This window comes from Seriola dumerili, unplaced genomic scaffold (assembly GCF_002260705.1).
Source record: "Seriola dumerili isolate Sdu_G_001 unplaced genomic scaffold, Sdu_1.0 BDQW01000266.1, whole genome shotgun sequence".
Classification (NCBI taxonomy): domain Eukaryota; kingdom Metazoa; phylum Chordata; class Actinopteri; order Carangiformes; family Carangidae; genus Seriola; species Seriola dumerili.
Window position 1 is genome coordinate 1,115,016 of NW_019174521.1, and position 26,848 is coordinate 1,141,863.

Sequence of the window (26,848 nt, forward strand, 5' to 3'; positions counted from 1 at the left end):
ACCCTAAGCTGTTTCCATTCATCACCTTCAGTTCATTCACCACACTTTCATAACGAAAACCAAAGATTTATTCACACTTCTCATACCATCGAAGATTCTTAATGTGTATGGTAGTTGCCCAGTTATTTGACGGTAGACTGTGAGCAGAGGCACTGATTCACTCAGACCTTCTTTACCTTCAGTCACAGACTGGCTGCCTGTGCAGGATGGTTCACTGAAATCAGTGACGAACAGAATCTAACTCTGTACCATTATAGCAGCAACGCACCGACTGGCAGGCGCCTGGCTTTTAAGGAACGGGGAGCTGCTCTGTGATTGGTTTATTGGATGTTAGGCCCAAAACACTCCATGAATAATTAAAGAATTAAGTTTCAACCCTCTGTCCTCTGGCTTGTTGATCCTGCATTGTCAGACAAAAATCTTTGAACTTTCTCCAGGTGAGTGTGTACCTGCTGAGGAGCAAGCTGAGAGCAGGAAGCAGCAAGAAGAGTGCAGCAGTGACACGACAGTAGTGATGGCAGGCTTGGCCCACCTCCCGCCCCCTGTCGGACGAGAGAAGTCCAATACGAGACGCTCATCACCCGACCTTACAGCAGCTGGACACAAGGTGAGTCTCACCCTGAGCCAGCTCAGACTTGTAGTTGAGTTTAAATGTCTGAAACATTAAAAAAGTCCGCTGATGTTTCAGGACGATTAGATCAAAACCATCAGAGTCAGACGGCCTGAGACACTCAAACAGCAGCTGAGATCAGGACGAGGTGAGTTTCACCTGGAGTACCATTGTATTATCATCACAACCTAAACCTCCACCTTTCGATCAAACACCTCCTCTTGTCCAGCTTCGGCATCGAAACGCCAGGCTACGAGCGTCTGCAGGAGGAGTGTCCCGGCGTGCAGAGAGAACAACGACCGGCCAAAGAGGAGGTGAAGAGGTGCTGCAGGCTGCTTGAGGAGCTACGCTGTCAACTACGACCACAAGAGCCAGGAGGTTAGAGAAAGAATCCGCTGCATACGAACAGCTAACGAGGAGCTTGCACACAAGACTTGTGAGTACATACAGAAACAAGGGGTCAGAGGTCAGAGCAGGGTGCCCCCTACAAAAAACCCTTGACTTATCACATGTGATTCACATGGGAAACATTTCAGTCACATTTGGTTTTAGACCCAATATGAATATCACATTACACATTAAAAATGTGAAAATTAGGTCATAGCTTCAAATGGAGAAAATAGACAGACGAAAGAATCTTCTAAAATGGAAGTCTGTATTATAAGATGAATTATTTAACTAACCATGCATGGTCACTAGGTGGCAGTGTGGTCACATGGCAAACAATGAATGTTGCGTTCATAAGTTGGTCATTCCAAATCACACACTAACCCTGATCATACTGGACTTAGTGATCCTCTTCTTCTCTGTGTTTCAATGTTGAGTCTGGAGGCCGTTCTGAGGGAGACTTCTCCACTCTGCCAGATCTGACGCTCTCATCACAAGAAGAGACTCAGCAGAGATCCTCACCTTACTGCTCAGAGACGACTCGTGACACGGCAGCGCCTCGGTACCACCGACCTTCAAAGCTGTAAGAGTCCAAAACTCTCTCTTCCACATTTCACTCTTCACACTGATACTCACCTGCACAACAGTTGGTTGAAACCAGGGAACATAACCCTGACCCTGATGTGAAAATGTCTGGTAAACCTGTACAGGGAATGTCAGGATTAGAATGATAAAAGAAGATTAATCTGTATATCCCTAATCATTACCTGATTATACCTATATTCATTACACTTCTCATGTTTACCAGCTTGCGTCAGATGAGAAATGAAACGTTCAAGCCTCTGTATTAGATGCTCATATTACTGTTGCTAGTCACTCAAACAGCTCCAGCGAAGGATGAAAAGAAACACTGAGTTTAATCAGTCAGTGTGTAAAGATTGCATTTACAACAATATGTGTTAAAAACCTCTGTTCATTAAAGTGAATTTCCTACTGATTTACCAATAACACGCTGACGAGCACTGACCTTGAGCGTGAAACAGAGTTGAGCTCCTGAGATCGTTATCTGTGTCACCATCCCCGGTTTTATTGAAGCTGCTCTGTCAGAGGACCAGGGTTTTACCACCAGGTGGGAAGCCAGGATACGTCAGACTCAATGTTTACTGAACTCAGTCCGTCTTGTACAGATGACGAGACGAGCGGACGATGGAAGAGGAGTTCACCACAACTCGATCTACATCAGTAAAATGAAATCTGAGGTAAAAATCTCGGTGACCGGAGCAAACACTGAGTCAGCCTGACGGAGAACACCTGCAGTTAGGAGGCCACGAGAAGAGCTTAACACCCTTCAGCCTGCTCGTCTCACAGGCAAGAGATTAAACGCACCTTCCAAAAGTTTTTCTTCCTGTTGCGAAGAGTCAGTACAGATTCAACACCTGTTGGTCCGCTCATTTCTCATCTCAGAGCAGGAAATCACACCATACTGCTCAAAAGTCTGTAGACACATCTTTAGAACTAAAAGCAACGATTCATCTTTCCTAAGAAAATTAAGAAACTGTCTGTGCTGATGTTAACAGAGCTGCAGGATGTCTGTGAAGGACACATCAAAAATTAACCCTACCTTTTTTCAATGAATACAATTCTAAATAGCCATAAGTTTCATCTTTATATTATTTTCCTCTATATTGACCGTCCTGGTTTGTGAATAAGGGTTTGTTTGTGCAGCTCCAGCGAAGGATTGGCGTCTCTGACTGCTGACCTACAGACAGTGAGCAGAAAGAAACGGCAGCTGAGGAGAGTCAGTACGCTCTGATGGCAGGAGATTGCCAAACTCCAGCTCAAGTTCAACAGTTCAACCACTGTCAAACACTTGCCTCTTGATTGTGTGTTTAACCTCACACAGTTCAGCAGATCCAAGACTGCTATAACACTTCTGCGATGTGCTGTGTGTTTTCAGATTAAAAATGCATAAGTGACGTAATGGACAAAGAGAAAGAACACATGAGGCAGAACTGAATGATGCTTGTTGAGATGAAGGTAAAATTCATCACAATCACACATCGGAGCCAAGTGAGTGTTTTATTCAATATATTATATATTTTCAATACAATCTAAGGAGCGTAACAAACTAACACAGCGCGTGACTCACTCTGCGTTTCTGTCAATCAATTCAGCCAAAAGATCTCACACCAAAGTTAAATGTGTTCCTCAGGTTCATCAGTGATCCCTTCAGTTTGTAAGCTGATGATTTTCAATCACAGAAGAAGCACTGTCAATAATAATAATAATATAAGAAAAACTTTTTATTTATAGCAAGTTTTCATACAAGAAATGTTAGCACAAATTTGCTTTACAACAAAGAAAATGACAGAAAAACAAAATAAAAAAGAACATAAAAAACAAAGTATTAAAAGCATTGATCTAAGTGGAAAAACATTAAAAACATTCATATAAAAATTAGATCAATCATTAAAATATAATAGGACAATTAAAAGAAGTGTCTGAGCACTCATAAATGGTGCAAAGCGGCAAAATTTTCAGAACCTAGTTAAAGGCGCTAAAGTGAAGAAAATAAGTTTTGAGCTTTCTTTTAAAAATACTTAGTGAGCTGCTCATATCTTATATCTATTATGGTAGTGTGTTCCATAGCTTTTGGCCGTAACTGACAAAGGCTGCATCCCCAGTGTCCCACTTCCCTTCCGGCTGTTGCTGGAACCTTTAGTAACGCAGCTAGTGGGTGACCTCAGTGGTTCAGACATAGTTAATCAGGAGTTAGGGATGTAGCTTGGTCCTTGCCCATTAAGGCCTTTTATATATCCTATATAATATATAACTGATGTGCTCTCTCCTCTTGGTTCTGGTTAATCAGCTGAGATGCAGAGTTTGAATGAGCTGAAGTCTCTGGGGTTTTTTTTCGGAGCCAGGTAAAAGTGCGTTGCAGGAATCAAGTCAGCTTGAAATGAAGGCTCATGAATCAATCTTTATATATATAAATAATGGCCGAACTCTAGCTGTTCTAAGGGGGAGGAAATTATGTTGTTTCACCTTGTTGATGAGGGACTGGAAAATTAGATCTGAATCTGAGAGTAACACCAAGACTTGTACCCTCAATTTAATCCAGGAGTCAGTTCCCTCAGGGTATTGAACAGCTTTGTTTTTTTTTTTTGTTTGGGACAGACTAGTAGGATTTCAGTTTTGTCCTCATTTTAACTTAAGTTGTTACTTCATCATTTATTTATTGCTAGAAGACAGGTAGTAATGAGTTTATAGCTGCAGCATCATTTGGTTTCAGCAGAGTATGTACAGTGGTGCGTCATCCGTGTAACTATGGAAACCATACATTGTGCTCTTATAAATATGTTTTCTGAGAAAGGAGTTTATCTGAACTGAAATGATTCTTTCAAGTATGTTACTAATGACTGGAATGTTGGATATCGGGCCTATACTGCTCAGGAACATAGGGTTTTACAACAGCAGTTTTGAAGGGCATCTGCGAAAGATGCCATTTCGAAGAATATATTAATAAAAGTTTCAGTACATGACCTGAAACGCTGAATGAACAGAATCTACAGCGAGTAACAGGAAGTTCCACGGAGTCACAGTCCTGCAGAGCTCAGATCAAGTAATACAGGTGACTTTCCCATGGTAACATTTTTTTTTACAGGGTTTTACTGAGATCAGCCGAGTTAACATCAGCAGTAGTCCTGCGCTCTGATTGAGGTCATGTGTTATTTGAAGAAACAAGCGAGCTGCAGAGGGGTGGGGCGAATGTCTGTTACTAGCCTGCTCAATAGTGGAGAAATAATATTCTTGTCTGTAATAATCTTCTTGCCAGGTGCACTGCTATTTAAAGGCAGTCATGCTTCTTTATATTAACAGTGAGTCGAGGTTTCCTCCATCTTCTTTCAAGTACATGGCAGTTTTTCTTTGATCTCTTATTCATGTGAATAATAAACTAAAACAAATCCGTAAGTATCTTCAAGCCTGTGTCATGGCGACCAGACTGATCCTAAATGTTTCGAGTAAAAGAAGGGGTTACAACAGAAGTGTTGATGCTACTTGCCAGATAAATGAAGTGGAGAGAACTGAGTGTTGCTGCTTTGTGGTCTCTGTAGAGAACTCTAGAGGAAACAGATGGAGAAACCACAGAGAAGTTCATCAGAAACAGCTGATCGACTCCGCAGATGAGATCCAGCAAAAACAGTAGGAATGTACGACAACTCAAGAGTAAGTAATTGTTAAAATTGATTATTATAGTGACGGTAATGTTGTGTTTTCAGCTGTTTCTGTGTTCAGTCACTTGACCTTCATCCAGGCAAAAAGTTCATTAATTATTGTATTATCTACTATCAGCTTCCACACGCTACGGGATTTAGTTTAAGTTTGTTTTAACAAAAATTACTCAGTTTTTACTACATTCATGACATTAATGTGAAGATTCTCTCTCTGTGATAATTTTTGTGAATGAAATGGAGAACGTGATAAATGTACGTATGTTGATTGTTGTCAGTGTGAATCAGTTTCACAGCTGGAGAAGCAGAACTTCAGCTGACTTTGAACAAACTGCAGAGCAGAGGGATTCAGACACAAAGACCAGAAACTCCAGAAATGCTGTAGCGTTTGTTGCTCTGTGTTCAAACAGCTGCTGTCTTACCAAACATCCTGAACTCAAATTTCTCTCATTTTTAAAAAGTGTGATTGAAGTCAGCTCTCCATCCACCTGCTGTACTCAGTCTTACACATAAAACATAAATATTAAAAGTTGCTTGTGTTAAAGTGTAAAAGTTATGTATAAAACAGAAAGGTCAGATCTCCAATGTTTCATCGTTGAGCTTTGACTGGATCTCTTCTAATTACCTTATCTTCGTTCTTCTGTGGTTTAATGGCAGCCGACTGAGAGAATCAGCTCTCACCCGTGTTTATCTCCATCAATCCCAGGAAACAGACAAAATTTTTATATTGACATTTAGAAACCTTGACTGCTCATTCACTCTGTTTCCTTCAGTCAGCAGGTTGTAGACTCAGTCTGTTTGTGTGATTCAGGTTCCTGAATTGAGAAGAGGAGGCAAGCCAAAGAGGACCTGAGGGACTGAGGAGACATGGTACGTGATTTATATATTTTTTTTACCATTTCATCATATTGCTGTCTAGCAGCGACAGATCTGACGAGTTTTGTGTTTCATCCAACAGCCCCAAAAGAGCTGCAGATGCTGCAATAACTTCGTAAAAACTGTTCCGTCCAGGACATCGGCTCTACGCATCGTGAAGAACGTGAGAAAACAATCCCACTCCTCCTGTCTTGAATTTCTTATCTTGGATTCAGTGTCTGGTTGTCCAAGATAGATCTGTGGTGCTCCTCATCACCTGTGGTTCTCACTCAGAGTTCCCAGACACCAGTCTCTGTGTTCAGTGATGGACCTACATCAGTCTCTTCTCTTAACAGAGTCAGAAACGGACAGCGACGAGGCCGCGGCAGTCTGCTCAGAGACAGAGATCGTCTTCATTAGAGAATAAACCTGAGCAGCTTATAAAGGTCCACAAACAGGTGAGTCACCCACAATAGAAACATCCACACCTTCCACTTCACCTGCCAGTCCGTACCCTCCCTTCGAAATACACTTTACAAGCAGTGGGAGATGTGTTCCCATTCATTGTCCTGTTAGAAAGGAGGGATCCTCTATTTAAATCACACGTCAACAACAACCACAGGAGCATCGTAAGCCCAAGAATGATCATCGGCCTCATGACAGTTAAACCCGTTGTGTTCACCAGCTGGTTGCGCGACAACGCAGACCTGTCGCTGTGAGCTGCCCATGCTAGAAAAGCGTCTGCGGACTACAGCAGAGCGAGTGAAAGGCCCTGGAAACGCCCTGAGAAATGCCGTTAAAAGTCAGCTGTGAGAGACCGCAAACGATACCAACAGAAGTGGACCGCCATCAAAGAAAGCTGTCCGCTCCAGAACGTCTCCAGGAGAGGACACTCTGCCTCAGATAGTGAGCTTACAGCAAAGCAGGTTTTTTGTTTTTCCTGAGGGGGATTCAAATCTAAAGGTTCCCCAAATCCCCCACCCTGAGAAGCAGAATGGGATCAGCTGTCTCACCTGTTTTCCTGTCTCCATGTTAGCCAAGCCAATCAGAGCGACATCAGCAGCCATCATCCTCTCCATCCACCAGACCGACATCAGAGAGTGCCCGCACGGGCGCACTTCGTGACGCAACGGCGCTAGTAGGGTGGTGGTTCCAGGGCAAGAGGGCTCGGCCTAATAATGGGGGTAGCGGCAGACCTAAATACGGCGGGCACGGGGGATCTAGCGGTGGGCGGCAGTAGCATCTAGGTCCACGTCATCACTCCCCCCGACAGCAACACCACAACAACAACCCCATCAGACCACGGCAAGTAGACTCCAGGTGAGTCAACCACACAGCAACCACACAGCAACCCACACAACAACCACAGCCAACCACACAAACAACCACAGCAACCACACACAAACCACACAAACAACCACAGCAAACCACAACAACAACCACAGCAAACCACACAACAACCAACACAACAACCACAGCAACCCACACAACAACCACAGCAACCACACAACAACATCACAACAACCACAGCAACCACACAACAACCACACAACAACCACAGCAACCACACAACAACCACAGCAAACCACACAACAACCACCACAACAACCACAGCAACCACACAACACCACAGCAACCGACACAACCAACCACACAACAACCACAGCAACCCACACAACAACACAGCAACCACCACAAACAACCACACAACAACCACAGCAACCCACAACAACCACACAACAACCACAGCAACCACACAACAACCACAGCAACCACACAACAACCACAGCAACCACACAACAACCACACAACAACAACCCCATCAGAGTCACGGCAAGTAAACTCAGGTGAGTCAACCAACCAGTGAACTGAACTTGACTTCATGTAAGTTGTTGTAAATGGAGTCTTCTTTTCTCTGGTGATGATATGTTATATCAGTGGAGATGAAGAAACTCTTGTCTCATCATTAAAGGACCAGTGTGGAGGATTTAATGCCACCTAGTTGTGATGTTGCAGACTGCAACCAGCTGAATACCCCTTCCCTCACCCCTTCTCTCACCCCTCCCTGCCTAGGATGGAGGAGAATCCTTGGTGGCCTTCAGGTCTAAACGTGAAAGGTCCTCTCTAGAGCCAGTGTTTGGTTTGCCCACTCTGGGCCACTGTAGAAACATGGCGTGCTCCGTGGAAGAGGACCCTCTGTAGATGAGAAGGACTCATTAAGACGACAAAGACATCATTATAAACTAACGAAAACATACTTATAAATGTTATATCACATTAAATCCTACACACTGGACCTTTCAAGTTTGAGTCATGCTTTGTAACGTCATTCTGTATAAATAAAGGTTCATCACTTCCTGTCTTCACAGTTAGACGACTGGATCAGTTTTCTTCTCTGTGGATTTTTGGATTTCTGAATTCTCCTATTCTCACCGCTCTGCCTTTACTGGAACCAGACTCCTCGTTTCCACAGCTTTCCACCTTAACAGCCATTCCACCTTAACAGCCAACAAGTGCTTTCTTCTGTCTTTCTCTTTTGTTTCTGATGGAACATCAGTCAGCTCTGGTGCTGTTTGTCTGATGAGATCAGTTCAGTTTGATGAGTTGAACAAGTTCAATATTTATTTTAATGAGGATCAGCAGTTCAGACCTGTTATAAAAGACAAAATGAATGAAAAGTTAGGAATGATAAAAAATAAAAGCACTGCAGGGAAATCAAAATAAGACATGTATAGTTTATTATAGTTTATCTATAATGTTTATTATATCTCATAGTGATAGGGATCTCTTAGGGATTTGAATTAAAAGTGATCATTTGGATTTGTCCTTTATCAGGGTGAAACCAGACTCGGCAGAGAAATTAATATAAATAAGTAAAATATAATATTGTGACAGTATTGTGTCCACTATCAGGAAATAAAGGTAACATGTTGCTAATATAGCGAAAGTTATATTATGAGATATAGCTGGAATTTTACAATAAAAACAATGTTCTCTAACATATAATATTAAGTATAAAGTTGGACACTCATAACTTCATAATTTTACATTTCATGATAAAACAGTATTTCTAACTTCATTGTGTGTATACTATCAACATGTATTGCAAACAGTGAATACTGTTAATATTAAATTCATTTCTAAAAATACAATTTTACCTCAGTGTTATTTTTCTTGTAAACTTACAGAGCCATTTGGTCAAACTGCGGCTTTATTTCTCATAATATTGTGACTTTCCTGACACCGAGTCAAATCTCATATTTTGACCTCATGAGCCAGATTTATAATGATCTTTAAATGGAAGTGAAATAGGACAAATACACAAATAGATAAAACGAACACAAACAGTAATTAAGGTAGAATATTATTGTGACTTGGGACATGTTATTTTATAAAAGATCATTTTTATGTTACACTATCTTGTGATTTTTAAACAGTATAATGATACAAGGTGTTTTATTATTCCTAACGTTTCATGGACTGAAAGTGTTGACACACTGATATTGTTCTTTGATATTTCAACATTATTTCTGAAGTTTTTTATAAATGTTATCAATGGAAAGTCTTTTTTACTTTGTTGGAACAGTATTCATCAGCTACTCAACAAGTGTTTCTGCATATGTGATTTTTCTTCAGTGTAAAACAGTGCTTACTTGCTGCTGTGTGTCGTGAGTCTTTATAGCAGCAGTGTCTGTGAGTCTGTGGACTTGATGTGTTAAACTTTGGTGCAGTTGTTGTGTATCCTGCAGTGTGTTGATGGTTGTGGACAGTAACACAGCAGTGAGGTGACCGTTGGACTTTCATACTGATCGACCATCACAAATGTATTGTTACTGTTATTATCAGCTGATGGCTGTGTCACAACACTCCTGTTCAACGATTGGTTGAGTAACAGGAAGTAAATGATGTTCCCCACTGACACGATGCTGATCTTTCAGGAAGTCGTGTTATCTGTAGCGTTTATGGTCACTTTACTTTAATCCCTACCTGCTGACTACGGTGATCAGCTGATTATAGTGATCAGCTGATTATAACAAGCAGTTACAGTGATCAGAATAATTTCTATACAAATACAGTTGAAATAATTCTTTTACAGTCATCATGTTCCTTCTGGATCTTTTCATACAACATATGAAAAATGATTAGCTGTCATATACTGAGACTCTTTCAACACTGAACCAGGTGTTTGGAGACATTGTGTAATGACTTCCTGCTCTCTCTACTCAAAATGCCTGGACCATCTATATTCAATTTTTCAATTAAATTTTATTTCTACAGTGCCAAATCACAGAGAACATTATCTCACGGCACTTTACAGGGTAAGGCCAAGACCTTACTTTATTATAGAAAGAAACCCAACAATTCCCACTATATCTATCACTATAAGCAGTTTCCACTGTATTTGTGTTTCCAGCTCAATTAGAAACTAATCTATAACCTGCTGACTTGTGCGAATAAATTCAAGGTCCATTAAAACATGTATTATTTGCTGATGTGCAGAAATGAGTCTAACACGTAACTACACATTTATGAACCGTTTTACAGCGTGGTACAGACATAAACATGAAATGGGGTTAAAATAAATTGATGTGTGTCAGTGTCATTGTGACAGGGTTACACTTATTATTGATGTTGATATGTTTCTATATGAACATTATCTGAATGAAGTACAGAGTAAAAAAACCTTCAAAGGTTTAATTTTGACTCCCAGCACAAGTGAACTAAAGGATCAGCCAGGGATTTTTTGTGTATATTCATAAAGATGATAAAAAATGTTCATGAGGAAAGGAAGGAAAAGAAAATGACTGAAGCACAGGTGGATCTGTCATACTGTAATAAATTTCATCATGTCATATTTGGTCTCTTTTGTGGCTTTGAATTGTAAAACAAACGTAACTATAAAACTGTACAATTCACACAACAGATATTATACGGCCTTCCTAGTGGCCGAAATGCCTGATGATGATGTGTCCTGAAATTTAACAAAAAAAAAACTCAATTTAGTTCAAATGAATAAATGAACACATCCTTAAATATTTTTAAATAGGTTAGAACTACTCTCACGACATACAGTATGTTATTTAAAGAATTAAGATGGTATGATCAAATGCTATATAATTCTTAAATTCATTCATATCAAAGCTGTAGATCAATTGTCTGAAAGACGAATTGGCTCTCACTCAACAATTGAATTATTTTCATTAAAACGATCAAGTTTTCATACAAACAAAGTGAAAGCAGGACAGCAGTCCTAACCCAGGACACTGGTACGTAGTTAGTAAAGCTGTGTTTGTCTCCCATTTTAAAAACTGGAAGAACTGCCATGGTCCTGGTCCAGGCTCCAGGTGTGTTCCCCATTCTCCTTTGGTCTCCACCCCGTGTCTCTCTCTCTCTCTCTCTCTCTCTCTCTCTCTCTCTCTCTCTCTCTCTGGCTTTTCCTCTGGCTCCTCCCTGGTTCCTCTCCTGACTCACATCATCTTATCAGCCAGCAGTATTTCAGCCCTGGTTTCACAGTCACTCTTGGCCAGATTATTCAGTCTACCTGAGTGATACACATCTAGGCCTCTCTGTAAAGGTTTGTTTGTTTCCTCGTGATTATTTAAAACATCAGTCTTACCTCATTTTCCTTGTGCCGCGGGATTATTCATGTCCTGTCTGCCTGCCTCAGCTCCAGTTCCATCCTGCCCTTCCCTGACAGATCTAACAGTCCCTCCCCACCTGCCTGCCCCTCTACCACATGTTCAGCCCAGCGGTCTCCAGTTCTGAACCTCTGCTCCACCATTCCTCACCTGCCTGACCCCCACAGGGTTAGGGTTAACCCTAACTCAGCTGGAGTCTCCATGCTTATGCCATAAGCATGTAGACCCTCTGCTGTGGCTCGAGGGTTACCAAACATCTTGATGTTTCTATCCTTCTCAAATAATTTCATTCTTGCAGGAAAAATTCTGTGACTTGATTTTTCTTTGCTGAAGCTTTCTTATGTCTGTAAGTTACATCAGTTACGCTGCTTAAACAAATATCCTGCACTCATTCACCTGAACGTCGTCCTCTGCCAGGCAGCTGGAGGCAGCTGGAGGCAGCTGTGCCTCACCTTGTGGTTCTGGAAATGGACTGTTACTGATCTGGATGTTCTTGTGCGCAGTGTGGGCTCTGTCAATGTGGGGTCACTGTTAATGTTCTGTTTAGAATCAGTAGGTCAAAAATATGACTGTGCATCAATATTTCACACTGACTTATTCTGGCGTAAAGGGGAGTAAAGTTAATAATGTTGAACCGACTTTGTCTCCTGCACTCAGATCTAAAACATGACCATGATTAATCATCTCATAGTATGAGTTTATCATTTCTTCAATATCAACAAGATTATTATTATTTCTGTACAGCTATACACTATAAATATACTCCGTGTGACAGCTGGTATCGGCTTCAGCCCCCCCATGACCCTCATAGGATTAGTGGTATAGCTGATGGATAGATGGACGGACAGGAGTCTCTCAAACTCGGGAAGTTTTTGATGTACCTTAAAAAATGTTTTGAAATGAGGCAGGTGACAGCAGTGGTCACTGTCGGACAGACACTGTGAGCTGATCTGTTTGTGGTAATTAAAACATTATCTTCAAAATATGTTCTGACCAGAAACCATCCATTTATTTTTTACAGTCCAGCCCAAACCAGGCATGGCTTCTGTTTTAAAACAATAACATCTCAGAAGTAATTTGGTTATTTTTTAACTTTGATGTGTAAATGTGAGTCCGTCAGATGATCAGCTCCACCTCAGGAACTTTTACTTCCTGTCCAGGTTGAAGATCTCTCTGCTCTCGATCAGGATGAACTCCACAATCTGGTTCTGGTAGACCATGTTGACTGCCATGTTTCCTGCGTCCAGCTCGGGCCACATCAGTGTCGGGCCAAACACGATACCGATGCCCTGAGTGGACATCAGGTTCTTCCTGGAAAAGGCCAGAACTCTGAAAAACAGCAAAAAAATACAGGCTGTAAGATCCACAATAACCGGCTGCAGTGTGTTAAATTTCACTGCACTAACTATAGGGTGATAGGGTGTTATTTATATATTGTTTATTACATAAGAATACAGTTACAAACTTACAACCAAACATTGTGATATTTACATCCATGTAATTAACATTTGAGGAGGAATTAGTGTCTTTTCCCCAGGGCACTGTATAAATGGAAGAGGTGCAGCTCAGGTCTAACTCTTCACTTCTAGGCGCTGCAGCAGCAGTCTCCTTTTTTTGTCTGTTTCGTCTGTGTAGTTTCAAACTTTCTGTCTGGAGGAGGATTTCTTTCTCCTGTTGTCTGACCCACTGTCATCACAGTCTCATCAAAGTGTCCCTCTGCTCTGCAGTGATACAACAGACTGACTGCACAGGAAATCCACCTAGTGTCTCCCTGTCTATTCAAACAGAAGCTCTCTCTCTCTCTCTCTCGCTCTCTGCTCACTCTCATGGTGCAGCTTGAGAAAGAAGGTAAATCAATGTAGTGATCTGATAGAAACACTAAAGACACCTGTCCCTCCTCCACAGTGACAGAGTGGAGACAGGTGTGCTGCAGTCAGACCTGAGCTCCACCAGCTGTATCACATCCTGTCCTCAGCTCTTACCTTTTTTATAAATGTCAGCATTCTACTTACATGGTTTACTTGTTTGTGTCAGCTGATTTGTTCCTGTTTCATGTCAAATTCTCAGTGAAACTCAATTCAGTCCATAAATCTGTTTCCAAGAACCAGAACCAGTAACATCAGACAACTTTGCTGATGGAGACAACTTACTGAATGTAAGAAGCCTCTTATTAATGGTCAAGCAACTAAATGAAGTTCTGAACAAGGGATGTTAAACACGTAAACATGGATTTTAACATTTCAACAGAGTTTGAGTGAATGGTAGACATACCTGTGCAGGTGGCTGAAGAGCAGCTTCATGGTGTCCTGGTTGGGTCTGGGCAGCTCCTGGATGAGTTTCTTCACAGCCTGAATTTTGTGTTTGGATTCTTTTATCTCTGTTCAGAGGAATGACAGAGGCAGTTGTTCTAATGAGTGTATAGTATTGTATAGTATCATATTTTAATGTGTGCACAGTGTTGTAGCTTTGCATGTGTACTTCAGTTTAACATGTAAAGAACCATGCATATGGTGTTATAGATAGACGTGCGCAGTATACATTTGTGTAGGCCTATATTAATCTATTTTGTTTTCCTTGTCTTTTTCCATCCGTTCTCTGCCACTAATCCAGAGGCAGGTTGTGATAGCAGCAGGCCTAACAACTTAACAACAACCAGATGTTTCCAGCTGGTCCTGGGAACTGAGATGTTCAGTGTGATCTCTTCAGTATGTTGTTGTGGTTTCATAGGACATGCCCAGAAAACCATGCGATGGAAGGCGCCCAGGGCACACCCTGATCAAATGCCTGAACCACCTGCCAGCCTGAAAAACTCATCTATCCTGGCTGCCACTGGCCTAATCAATAACTAATTGTGATTTTTCTGTTTCATGAATTGTCATTTATTACTGTTTCTCTGGTGGTTGTGTGAACTGCTGACTATACAACCAATTGCACACATTGTACAACCCACTTCTAACCTGGCAGGAAGAATCCACTGTTTGACAGCAGAAAACCAGGATCTGTTAGACAAGACGACTGTGATGGAGGCCGAGACCAACTGGAAACGTGTTTGACTTCCTGCCAGACCAAAGAACTCATAATAACGGTCCAACACCCCATTTTGCTGCAGTACTCCTCAAAGGACTCCCCACGGTGAATCTCATCCACTCCTGATGCCAGAAGATATGTTGTTTCTACTGTTATTCTATTTTTATTTCATATTTTTTGGTCAGTTTTTACTCACTGATGGCCTCCACAAACGGCTGGAAGAACCTGAAGGGGAACAGCGGCTCTGGCAGCTCACGGAAAAACATCTTTAGCGCTCCTGTAACGACATGGATGTCCTCCCACTGACTGTGGTCCAGGTCCAGGTCCTCCTCTAGGGCATATACACGGGATCATTTAACATACATGACTGTAATAATGTGTACACTGAAACTGAAGCACTAGGTGTCCCGCTGAATGCAGGAATCTCATCAGCCTGATGTGATACACCTGGGCCCGGTGTGCACCATAAAGACATCCCCATTCAGTTCTGTTTGAGCTCGCTCGCTCTCTGCCTGTCCTCTCTGTCGGCGCTCTGGCTGTTGGTATGTTGATTATCCTTCACTCCTAGCAGATCTGATGGCAACTGTGGCCTTTCTTCTGTTTATTACTTTTCAGTTATTGGCCGGCCTGAATCTAATTTACCTTGTTGTAAATACCTTATTTGAACTTGTGTTATCTCCCCTTTCTGGTTGTCCAGCCGTTGAGCCGGGCTGTGACAAGGGAAGGACATTTAACTGCTATATGAAGCTGTAATCCTTGTGGTATGGTTTTCTGTTGTAAAGTGGTAGAATTTAAATGTATTTTGTAGGAGACAGGATTGGAGCAGGTGCAATCAGTTTTGTGTTGAACTGACCTTGATCGACCATAAAGCGAAGTTTCTGGATTGTGGCCAGATTTCCACTGACTCTGTAGATTCCATCGACCTCCAGACCTGAAAACACAATCACACAGCTGATTAGAAAATATATGAAACAATACATAAACTGGCATCAACCAGTAGATCCACAAAGAAGTAGCTGTACTGGATCCACATGTACTGGCTTTTGCTGGTTGAGTGTGCTGGATGAGGCCTCTCCTGTTTCCTCTGCAGTAATATATCAGCAGCAGCTGTTAACGGATGTACCTCGTTTATTGACGGCATCCAAACAGGTCTGAACGAACTTGGGCACCGTGGTTCCTTCACGTTCGCAGAGAGTCAACAGATGGCAGCCAAACACTCGATCTGAGTCAGACATTACAGCATGAACATGGAAGTTACTGTAGGTTTAATGGTTCATGTTGCAGCACAGTTGATCATTTAAGGGTTGAAGTACAGAAACACGTCATTACACCTGCCAATAACACTGTTAGTTATTCAAATCAGCAGAACTGTATTGAAATTCTAATGGAGATCTCAAAGTATTCAAAGATGAATTGGTAAAATATGTTTGAAATGACGGAGCAGACATGTTGAAACATCACAGTACTTCAATGTAGAGCCACAACAGCATGATAAACTTCATTTTATGACAATGATTCATTTGGACTTGAACATGTTTAAAGCTGATTAGGAAGAAAGAAAAGGGGGATTTGTGTGTTAATAGGTTCAACATGTAAACAAAAGGCAGACACCTTTGATGAGGCCTTTCTCCTGTAGCGTCTTCATGGATGGACGTCTGGTGATGAACTTCTTCAGTCTGTTCTTTACTCCGTTCTTGTCAGCGCTGTCCGAGGTACTGTGTTTCAGCTTTGAGCCACCAAACATGTCTGCACAAAAACATGGACACTAAACCTGAAATAACGGAGTCTTTCTACACGTGTTCTATAAATACATCTGACATTTATGAAGTAGTGTCTAATATGTACTGTATTTCTACATCCAGCAGATCAACATGATGATTCATGTGGACTGCTGTTTGTGTCACCTGATGAATCAAAGTCCAGTGTTCCCTCTCTTTTAGCTGTGTTTGGTCTCCACCATCTCTTTAGCTGTTAAATGCTCCACTAAGATAATAGTGACATAGTCACTCACTGATGGAGCGTCTGTGAACCGGGTTGCGTTGCTTGGGGTTGGGGGAGGCTGAGCCATAGCCAGGTAGGGAGCTGTGTCTGGGCAGGTACTCTGTGCTGTTTGACCTCCGTAGGGGAAAACCTCCATCTGCTTTAGTCTAAACAGAAAAAGAGTTTTATTTCACCAATAATCCGAAGAAGGGCTGGAGTTTCACTTTCTGAAGGATAGTCTATCCACCTGTGTCTGAGATTTTTTAGTTTTTCTCTGTTTCATGTCACAGTTATCTGAATATTTTCAATCATACTTAAATATCTGTGGGTTCTGAGCTGTTGTTGACAGTTTGTAAATGGACAATGCAAAAATAAAAGTCAAAACATGACAATAGAAGTAATAGCTGGTTTAAATAGAAGTGAGTTCTTACTGAAGAGTTGACAGCTTTTCTGATGGCGTCATACCATTTGCTGGCAGTGGAGTTACTCTCAACCTGCAGGAGGTATTCACTTCCTGTGTTTGTTGTGATCTGTTGTGAACAGAAGAAAGGTAGAGAAACAGTTTCAGCCTTGAACCTGAATCCTGGTTCAGTGTAAAGTGTGACAGGTTTGTTACCTGGAAGACATTTTTCCTGCTCGACTTCTCTGTTGTCCACTCGACAACAGCTCCGCACAGCTGGACCACATCTGTCTTACTTCCTGGTTTCTGAGCAGAGAGAGTGAACACAGAAAAAATGATGACACATGACAAAGTTAGAAATAAAAAATATTAATTAAGAATCTGTTCAGCTGCAGGTTCACCAAGTTTAATTTATGACCCTTGTAATACTACATAATCTAATATAATCAATTAAATTAATTGACTTGGACCCAGATAAACATCATTGGTTGCATTAACCAATGAAAAATTTGAACTTTATAAAAGTCAGTTCAGTTTGTTCAGAAATCTACAGTGACAGAAAGAAAATATGTTCATACAAGATCGGCCGTGTGTTTTCTCTTCATAGAATAGATATAAAGTAGAGATACAATACAGATGATGAGATAATTGACCAGATTCTTGTCTGTCTGAAGAGATGAAGTAGTGATACAGTAAAGATGAAGTGGAGATAAACAATAGATTGAGTAGAGATACAGTAGAGATAAAGTAGAGATAACAAAGTGAAACTAGATAAAGTAGGAGATCAGTTTCATACCTGAGCAGATTCTTGTTGTCTGTCTTTATTAAACAGCAGCTGGTCTAAGGTCAGCACGGTCCACATTGAAGTCCAGTTCTTCCTCTGCTTCTTACCACTGTCTGAGATTTTAGCCACATTCAGGTGTTCACCTTTCAATTCCACCTGTAGAAACACATGCAGGTACATGCATAAACAGAAGTATTCACTCATTTAATTCTAAAACACGTTTCTTTGACTTCAACACTAGAGTTAATCTTTGTGCCTTTGTAATCATTTCTGTCCTGATATTTTTTATCAGTGAATATGTAACATTAAATGATGGCAATAAAATAGAGATAAAGTAAAACACAGACGATATTGGCTGAGGGTGACAAGGCTTGGTTTTGGAGGAAAGTTGAAATTGAATATGTGATGAGACAGAAGTGTATGAAATAAATATAAACTGTGTCTGTTGGTAAGGTCTGAAGAATCGATTTGTGTGGAAATAATGTTTCTGAACAGAGAACAATGTGTTTAGGCCTCAGACAGGCCTGAGTTTGCAGCTGATGTTCAGTTTGTTTCGTGATATGTTGAGTTTCCTTCTTACCACTGGTTCAAACAGTGCAGCTCCTGCAACAGCAACGTTGTGCTGAGATTGGTTCCTGCGATGCCGGGAGATCTGCAGATGGAACAGAGCAGTTAAAAAGTGAACTGCAGCTTTGTTGGATGGCAGTTGTTTGTAGTTTACGTACAGGTTTCTGTGGGAGGTCAGACTCCTGCAGCACCATGGACTTGGACTGACTCAGGCGGTCTCCGGAGGTCTGTGAGCTCTTAATGCGCATCTGTACAGCTCCCTGAGGCTGAACCAGCGGCTGCTGCTTTGCACTCTGCAAGTTTGTGACTCTGAGAACCAACAAAGAACACGACTTTTCACTTGGTGTCAGTGTCCGTTCATTTCTCTTTGCTTGTGGTTAAATTGTGTGGGTTGACACTCAGTGACAGTCTGGGGACTGTTTGACTTTTTCCTGTTTGGGTTCCTGTTCACAGTTCTGATTGCTTCATTGTGGTTACACAACATTTGTCCTTCTGCTGCCAACTACAGGGAAAACCTCAGCTACAGAAAGATAAGAGGTGTAATGTTAAAGACCTGAGCTTCACTAGTGAAGTAAAAGAATAAAAGCTCTGATTGCCTTAGTGTGGTTACACATTTTTCCTTCTGCTGGCCAAGTACAAGGAAAACATCAGATAAAAAAAGACCTAACCCTCAACTCCAAAGAATGAGACTGGGTACACATAAACAGTATAATTGATTAAGTAGACCTGCACTCTACTTCAACAAACACACAAAGTGATTTCACAGTTGTTCTGATTTATTAGGGGCTGAGGCCTCTTAAACAAAACCTGATTATACAGACAGGTAAGGGCCTCTGAGGATCTGGGGGCAGGTGCTGCAGTTTAACTTTTCCAGACCTGGAATCAGAATCATGGATTAGAATGTTTTTGGTGTCTGTTAAGTAAATGTTAGTTCAGTCTGTATTCAGACACAGATCAGTACACAAGGCTTCAGCACTGACTGAGATGAAAACTAAATTAATATCTAATAAATTCAACTACTTTGATCATTTAATGTTTTGAACCTGCTGTTGTTTTATAAAATCTGATCAGATCTGTTGATCAGGGACCAAACAGAAGGTCAAGACATAAAACAAGACTCTCATGTCTACTGCATGTGAAGAGTCTTACAGGATTTTCTTTAATTAATTTATGCAGATGACATGAGTAAGAAAAGAGTCTGTGCCTGTTAATATATGAAGTCTCATAGAGTGTATTAAACACAATCTCAAACATACAGCTAAGAATGTGGATATAACAACAGCAGAGTTTAGGTAACTAACAAGGTAAGACTCAGGTGTTAGTGGAACAAACACTGATGAAGAAAAGCAACATGAAGAAATAGATTTGAAAATGTAAACAGTCTTGTTTATTCAACAGGACAGGAACTGCATGAGGAAAGATTATTTTTAGATTTTAGAGCAATTAAATAAGCAGAATTAAGAGATTGATGGAGAATAAAAAGGTAATAAGACTGGAGATCCATTTATTTTGAAACCAGCTCTGGTTTGTGTTGACAGGTGTCTCTGAGAAACCTGACATCTGCTGCCTTGGTTCATTATTATTCTCACTGTACATCCTGCCATGTGGTGATGTCATCAGCACAATGTATGTTTCCATAGTTACGCTGATGACACACAACTGTACATCTCTGCTGAACCGAATGATGCTGCAGCTGTAAACTCCATTACTACCTGTCTTCTAGCAATAAATAAATGGATGAACAATCAAATCAAAAAGAGAAATGCTGTTTAATAACCTGTGGAAATTACAACATCACCCCCTGATATGACCCATAGGAGTGTCTCCTGAAATAGACCTTGGTTGTTACAATAATAAACACGCAGACTGTACCGAGAGCGGTGTGCCTACCTTTGTCGCCATGGTTACTGTAGTAATGCTCATGGCGTGGTTAGGTTTAGGAAAAGATGGTGATTCGGGTTAAAATAAGTATTTTGTCAACTTTAGATGATCTTTGTTGTCATGGTTACAGTAATAACAACCAACGGTGATGGATAATAGAAACAACATGGGAATCAAACACTGCTCTCCTGTTTCATATTCATTCATCCACCACAACCTCCTCCTGACGTGCTTCATGCATTCATTTCAGGCTGACTTGATCACTGCAATGCACTTTTTTACCACTGAGAGACCTAAGCTCATTCAAAACTCTGCAGCTTGACTATTAACCAGATGAGACATGAGAGACCACATTAGTCCAGTTTAACTTCCTGTTACATTTAGAGCTGATTTTAAGCTCCTCCTCCGTATACAGAAAGACCTTACTGGGCAAGGAACAAGCCACATGACTAACTCACAGATTAACTATAGACCTCCAAGACCACTGAGACCTTCTACTGCTGGTTAATTGCAGGGTCCAGCAGCAGCTGTAGGAAAATCAGCATGTATCAGTTACAGCTCAGAGCTGTAGAACACTATATATAGATATCACAGGAGCATTTTAAAGATTTTAAGTATTTCTTCAGTGTTTTTTAACAAGATAAAAATGTATCTGTTGAGCCTTTAACTGGCTCTGAAATTTTACCTTGAATAATGATGTCAACGATTGGTTGATAAATTTGGAAGAAATGTGATCTTTGTTTTTGTTTATTCATATTTGACACTAACATGAAAAATTAGCAGAATATTGCTGTGATGAGGTTCCAGTGTGAAAGTGAAGAAATGAACCAGCAGAGGTGATGAATTAAACTGTTGCAGTCATGGTGCTTCAGCTCTGTGGGTTTCCATCTTTTCTGTAACTGACTGTGAGATGAAACCACATAAAACAACAGCGCAGCTGCTGTCATCACATATCAAAAACCCTCCTGAGCTCACTCGATGAGAACTGAAGCTTTAGCAACAGGAAACAAATTGAAACCCTCCAAACAACGGAAGCTGGAATTTCAGTCATGCATGTAGTCTTATTATCTCCTCCTCACATGATATGAACAACAGAATGTATACGTTGAAAGTGTAATCCCTGACTCATAATATCTGTATGTCTAAAAAATCCCCCACAATAGAGTTTATTTTGGCGCACCTATCAAGAAAAGTTCAACCTTTTCGTGTTTCACATACCTACATCAGTGTGTGGAGGCCTACAGACAAGTATATTCAACTAAACAAGATTTACAGCCAGTAGAGATGAGGAGAAACCTGCAGAAACCACAAAACTGAACCATGAGGTCAGAGATTATGCAGAACCTGACAGGTCATTTAATATGATCTTACCTCGTACTCGCCATCTCTGTGTCACTGATCAGGAAAGAAGAAACGCAGAGGACTGAGGCCTGACTGGTAGAGGAAGTATGATTCATCACGTGGTTTTTCAAACCAGCCGTCTCTCACACTACAACTGCTGCAACCTCTCCATTTCCTGAAAAAAAAAAACTAACCTCATTCTCATGAGACGAGACATGAGCACTTTGTCACTTCTGTCAGTTTGTATACAAAGTAGAAACATCTTCACCTTCCTTCTTTTTACACACTGGTTATATACCCTGCCACTCTGAGTGCTAGTATATGTTTATTTCTGGGTAATTCACATTCACATTTAATAGAATGTCTTTCAGTAAATTTAAAGTACCAATATTCTACTTTTTAGGTTTTCCCTTTCCTTTAGTGTCTTACAATTTCTTTGCACATGTAAAGGTTCTGCAAAGTTACAAAGCACAAAATCCTCAGATTGATTCTCTGCTCTAACTCTGTCACCATGTTAAACATGAGCAGTGATGTCCACCTGCCAGCCCTCAAACAAAGCTTTGTTATAGTTAAGTTGCAATCCCAGTATTCGGCTGTAGGGCCTCGGCTAACTTGTTAGCTAACATTGTTGTGTTGAAATGCTAAAAGCATGAATATGGTGTAAATTTTCTGATAAATAAAGATGTGAAAATATTCTGTAAAACAGACACAAGACAGTTAGTTAGTGCAGTTAGTACAGCTGCTCACACATCAGTTACTGAGCAGATTTCAACTGTATAGCATCAGGGACTCATCCAGATTTAAAGTGGTATCAGAACTTGTATGTTCTGCATTGGTCCAGTAGACTAGATGTTTTCTATTTAAGGTGGTGTCAGTAGATGTATGTTCAGTAGAGGATTGTAGAATTGGTTTCAGTTCTATTTGCAGCTCGTCTCCTGAGAGGATTCAATCATCAGTTAATTCTCTGACCTTAAATGTAGCTGATGGACTGATGGAGAGTATTTAAACCATCTCACAGATGAATCTGTTCACTCTCCTTTTCCTCTCTTTCTTCTTTCACTTTTTATCTGATTCCACTCTATTTGTTTTTTTCCATTTCATCATGGCCCCCAAGAAACCAGAACAAAAGACGGAAGCAATGAAACTTTCTCCAGAACCAGCTAAAGAACCAGACTTCGACCCACACAGCATCAAGGTCTGCTTGTCTGTCTCTGACCTGTCTCTCTCTCTCTGTCTCTCTCTCTCTGCCTCTTTCTCTCTGCCTCTTTCTCTCCCTTTCTTTCTCTCTCTGTCTCTCTCTCTCTTTTTCTCTCTCTCTGACCTGTCTCTCTCTCTCTCCGTCTCTCTGTCTCTGACCTGTCTTTCTCTCCCTCTTTCTCTCTCTCTCTCTGTCTCTCTCTGCCTGTCTCTCTCTCTACCTGTCTCTCTCTCTGCCTCTGTCCCTCTCTCTGTCTCTCTGTGTCTGCCTCTCTCTCTGACCTATCTCTCTCTCTGCCTGTCTCCCTCTCTCTCTCTTTCTCCATCTCTCTCTGTCTCTGACCTGTCTCTCTCTCTCTGCCTGTGTCTGTCTCTCTTTTTCTCTCTCTCTCTCTCTCTCTCTCTCTCTCTCTCTATAGACCTAGAATAAGAGAGATTTAAACTTCCTGCAGTCAGATGTTAAAATAAAGAGAGCTTTATTATTGTGGTAGAGTCCTTATCAGATCTGAAGCCACAGCTGAATATATGATTTGATTTATTTGAACTCCCTCAGTCAGTGAGGACTTACTGTTGTATATGATTGATATTCAGATATCTGTAGTGAAACCCAATAAAAATACTCAAATGCAGTTGAACCATCAGAGTGTGCTGATTCAAGATCAGTAACAGAAAATTGTTATTGTTTTCAGATTGAGTTCAGTGCTGATCAGATAGAAGGTAAAGCAAACACACACACACACACACACACACACACACACACACTGATATCACAATTCTGACTTTAAACTCTGGTGTGTGTGTGTGTGTGTGTGTGTGTGTGTGTGAGTGAAAAAGCCCACTCACCACCATCTGTATCTGGATGATAATGTCTGATCAGTGGTTGCATTTATAAGATATAATGCATTTATATCTACTATTAAACACAGTCTGTAACTTCTGTCACTAAGCGTCTGTCAATCAAAATCATAAAAGATGGTGTTTGGTGACATTGTGAAATAGTGTGGGATCATGGGAGTTTTTGCCATCAGCTTCTCCTGATTTGGATTCCTTCAGTGTCAGTGGTTCAGGAGGTTTTTACCTGGAACTTAATTATCCTCAGAAGTTTCCTCCTCTCTACAACAAACAGACCAGGTCATTATAATCAGTAAAAACACTGAATAAAACAGGTTCACATTTAAAGTCAGTGATTCATTAACACTGTACAGTGATAAGGGGTCTAAAATCCTTCATCATCAGGTTAAATACATATTTGAAATTGACCAAGATCTAAAAAATGTGTTATAAAACTGTGGCTTAAATTGGATAAAAGTTTTCCACCTCTTTAGCAGGAAGAGGTGGAGTTAGGTTACCTTTCAACTTGCTGGTCAGATTTTTTTCTTTACCTGTGAACACACAGTAGGTATTGCATTTACACCTACTGAGACCTGATCACAGTGCGAGCCAGATCACCTTCAAATCAGTGGCGGCTGCTGGTCTTATAAGGAGGGGAAGCTCATTTTCGGCCTACATCATAAAATGTGTCCGTTTATTTATATGTAAATTCGCAGAGTGACAGAAGAGAGTCGCCAAACACAACGCTAGTCGTTTTTAACAAAGACAAAGTCACTGAGGATCAGTAACGTCTCCAGATGAACTCCGAACAACGGAATGAAAAACTTGAAAAATGCTCCGGTGGATGCTTAAACTTCAAGATCGCTGATTCGCTCATTTTGCTGTTAATCAAAAAGGGACTCAGCCTCAGACAGATCATCCAATCATCATGCAGAAGCCGAGTGTCCGGGCCAGCCCACTGCCCCATAGACCCCCAGAGACGCTGAGCGTCCGATGGGCGGGACAAAGCCCAGCATTTATCCAAAGACCGTCTAGTTTCGCTGCAGTGGAACAACCCACTCTGTGCTTCCCCACTGAAGTCAGTAGACGCTCGGCTTCTACACTGTGTAAAGCGCTGTGGCGCTGCGGGGATGAATGAGAAGGAAGTCGTGTCGGTTACCTGTGATAAGCAGCTGATTCTGAACAAAAGATGAACGTGTTCTAGCGCATATTTAGTCAATGAAATGTTCACACAACAGCACATATTTGACCACTTATTTTGTTGACATTTTAGAGGAAGCTGAGCTTCCCTTGCATCTTAGAGCAATCACCACTGCTCCAAATGTGGTCTGGCTCAACCAATCACATTCCCATTACAACGTATTCTGCACCTGGCACCAAGGTGTTTATCCTTTTCCAGGGAACGTATGTCAATACAGATGGAATGTTAATGCCAAATATGAATGGAGTTTAATTCCAGTGTTAACTCTTTGGTGGCTGTAGAGTTTAAAGAAGCCTTCCAGCTGTTTGACAGAACTCCAGAGAATCGGATGAAGATCTTGTTCTCTCAGTGTGGGGACGTGATGAGAGCTTTGGGACAGAATCCAACCAATGCTCAGGTCCTGCGAGTGCTGGGACGACCAAAATCAGAGGGTACATACACATGCAAGTTACAGTGTTTATGAACTAATTATATATTATATCTTAACAACATATTCAAATGGATTTTCTTTGTGACAGAAGTAACATTAGGCTTAGAGAGTTAGTCTAAATCGAGTTCAGGTCAGAAAACTCCCTCATTGTATTCATCAGCTTTTAACAGTCTTGTACGAAATTATGTGATTTTGTGTGTGTGGGCAGAAATGGACAGTAAACTGGTGGATTTTGAGACCTTCCTGCCAATGCTGCAACATGTGTCGCAGTCAAAAGACAAAGTGAGATAAAAGTTTTCACCTGCACAGGTCAGAGGTAAATCAATATAATTTATTGGTAAAAGTATTCCTTTCTTACAGTGTGTGTGTGTGTTTTTTTTTTTAACAGGGGACGTATGAGGATTTTGTAGAAGGCCTCAGAGTCTTTGATAAAGAGGGAAATGGGACAGTGATGGGTGCAGAGCTGAGACACGTTCTTGTTACTCTGGGTATGATGATCGGTTTTGGTTGTGTTCATATGTATGTGTGTGTTTGTGTGAGAATTAATAACAATAATTATCTTTGTGTAACCTTGTCCTTTTCCATGCAATGTAATAATTCTCAGTCTGCAGACACTTCTCTCCCATGTGGTTCCATTGTTGTCAGCATTAAGTCTAAGTGGTTCAGTGGGTTAAACACCACTTTAAATGTAAACCAACCCTAATCCTAACCCTTTTACCATTTCTTCTTTACAAATTTTTGTACAATGATTTGTGTCATCAGGAGAGAGGATGACAGAGGGAGAAGTGGAACAACTGCTGGCAGGACAGGAAGATGCTAATGGATGTATTAACTATGAAGGTAGACACGTTCAATAAAAACCCAAGAAACACAAACACAGACCTGTGAAATAATGACTGAAGAAAATTCTGTGTATATCTTTCAGCTTTTGTCAAGCACATCATCGCTGGCTGAGTGTGTTCATCACTTTGTCACAACAGAATCAACAGAGTGAAACAAACACACTTGTTGTGTATTGAAGAATCCAGATAGATGTTCCTGCTCCTGCTTCTTCACTCCCTCCTTCCTGATTTATTTCAGTTTTACTACTACTTACTACTCACCTTCAAAGAGCCAGTGTTTCAATAAAACTCATGAACACTTTTCACCTCTAGACTTCAGCTGTGATAGAGTGAGGACGCTGTCAATGGTTTGTCTTTTGCATTATTGCTGTAAAACCAAATTATTGGATTATAGGATGATGTCACTACTTTTACAGTAACCTTATGACATTTAACTATATGTAACGGAGAATCAACAACCTAAATAATGATGTATTACATTATCAGTAAACTGGATATGAAAATACAAGAGTATCACTAACCTGGATAAAGGCATACCAGAGTATCAGGGCCTGTATTCACAAAGCATATTAACCCTAAAAGTACCCCCTAACTTGCTGATTTAGGAGAGATTCCTAAAAACAATGGGCATGTCAGTCTTAACT

General features: G+C 40.9%; 3 protein-coding genes across 3 annotated transcripts in view; 2 read left to right on the top strand and 1 right to left on the bottom strand.

The window, feature by feature from the left end:
- Positions 1 to 10,939, top strand: part of LOC111230417 (kinesin heavy chain-like) — a 40,561-nt gene extending 29,622 nt beyond the window's left edge. The window contains exon 26 of the mRNA XM_022757157.1: positions 8,454 to 10,939. The gene's annotated coding sequence lies outside the window, so the exon portion shown is untranslated. The remainder of the gene's footprint in view (positions 1 to 8,453) is intronic.
- A 1,797-nt stretch (positions 10,940 to 12,736) lies between these two features.
- arhgap15 (Rho GTPase activating protein 15) lies at positions 12,737 to 21,796 on the bottom strand. The gene is made up of 13 exons (XM_022757158.1): positions 21,734 to 21,796; positions 18,640 to 18,790; positions 18,495 to 18,566; positions 17,927 to 18,070; positions 17,347 to 17,436; positions 17,162 to 17,260; positions 16,762 to 16,897; positions 16,362 to 16,496; positions 15,874 to 15,972; positions 15,604 to 15,681; positions 14,947 to 15,081; positions 13,995 to 14,100; positions 12,737 to 13,052 (listed from the first exon to the last, which is right to left on the bottom strand). Exons 1-13 carry the CDS (start codon positions 21,745 to 21,747, stop codon positions 12,869 to 12,871), a joined length of 1,443 nt encoding a protein of 480 aa, XP_022612879.1. The 5' UTR covers positions 21,748 to 21,796; the 3' UTR covers positions 12,737 to 12,868.
- A 1,009-nt stretch (positions 21,797 to 22,805) lies between these two features.
- On the top strand, positions 22,806 to 26,316 carry LOC111230416 (myosin light chain 4-like). Its single transcript, XM_022757156.1, has 7 exons — positions 22,806 to 22,898; positions 23,590 to 23,617; positions 25,214 to 25,363; positions 25,571 to 25,644; positions 25,751 to 25,850; positions 26,125 to 26,202; positions 26,288 to 26,316. The coding sequence occupies exons 1-7, from the start codon at positions 22,806 to 22,808 to the stop codon at positions 26,314 to 26,316; spliced, it is 552 nt and encodes a 183-aa protein (XP_022612877.1).
- The last annotated feature ends 532 nt before the right edge of the window (positions 26,317 to 26,848 follow it).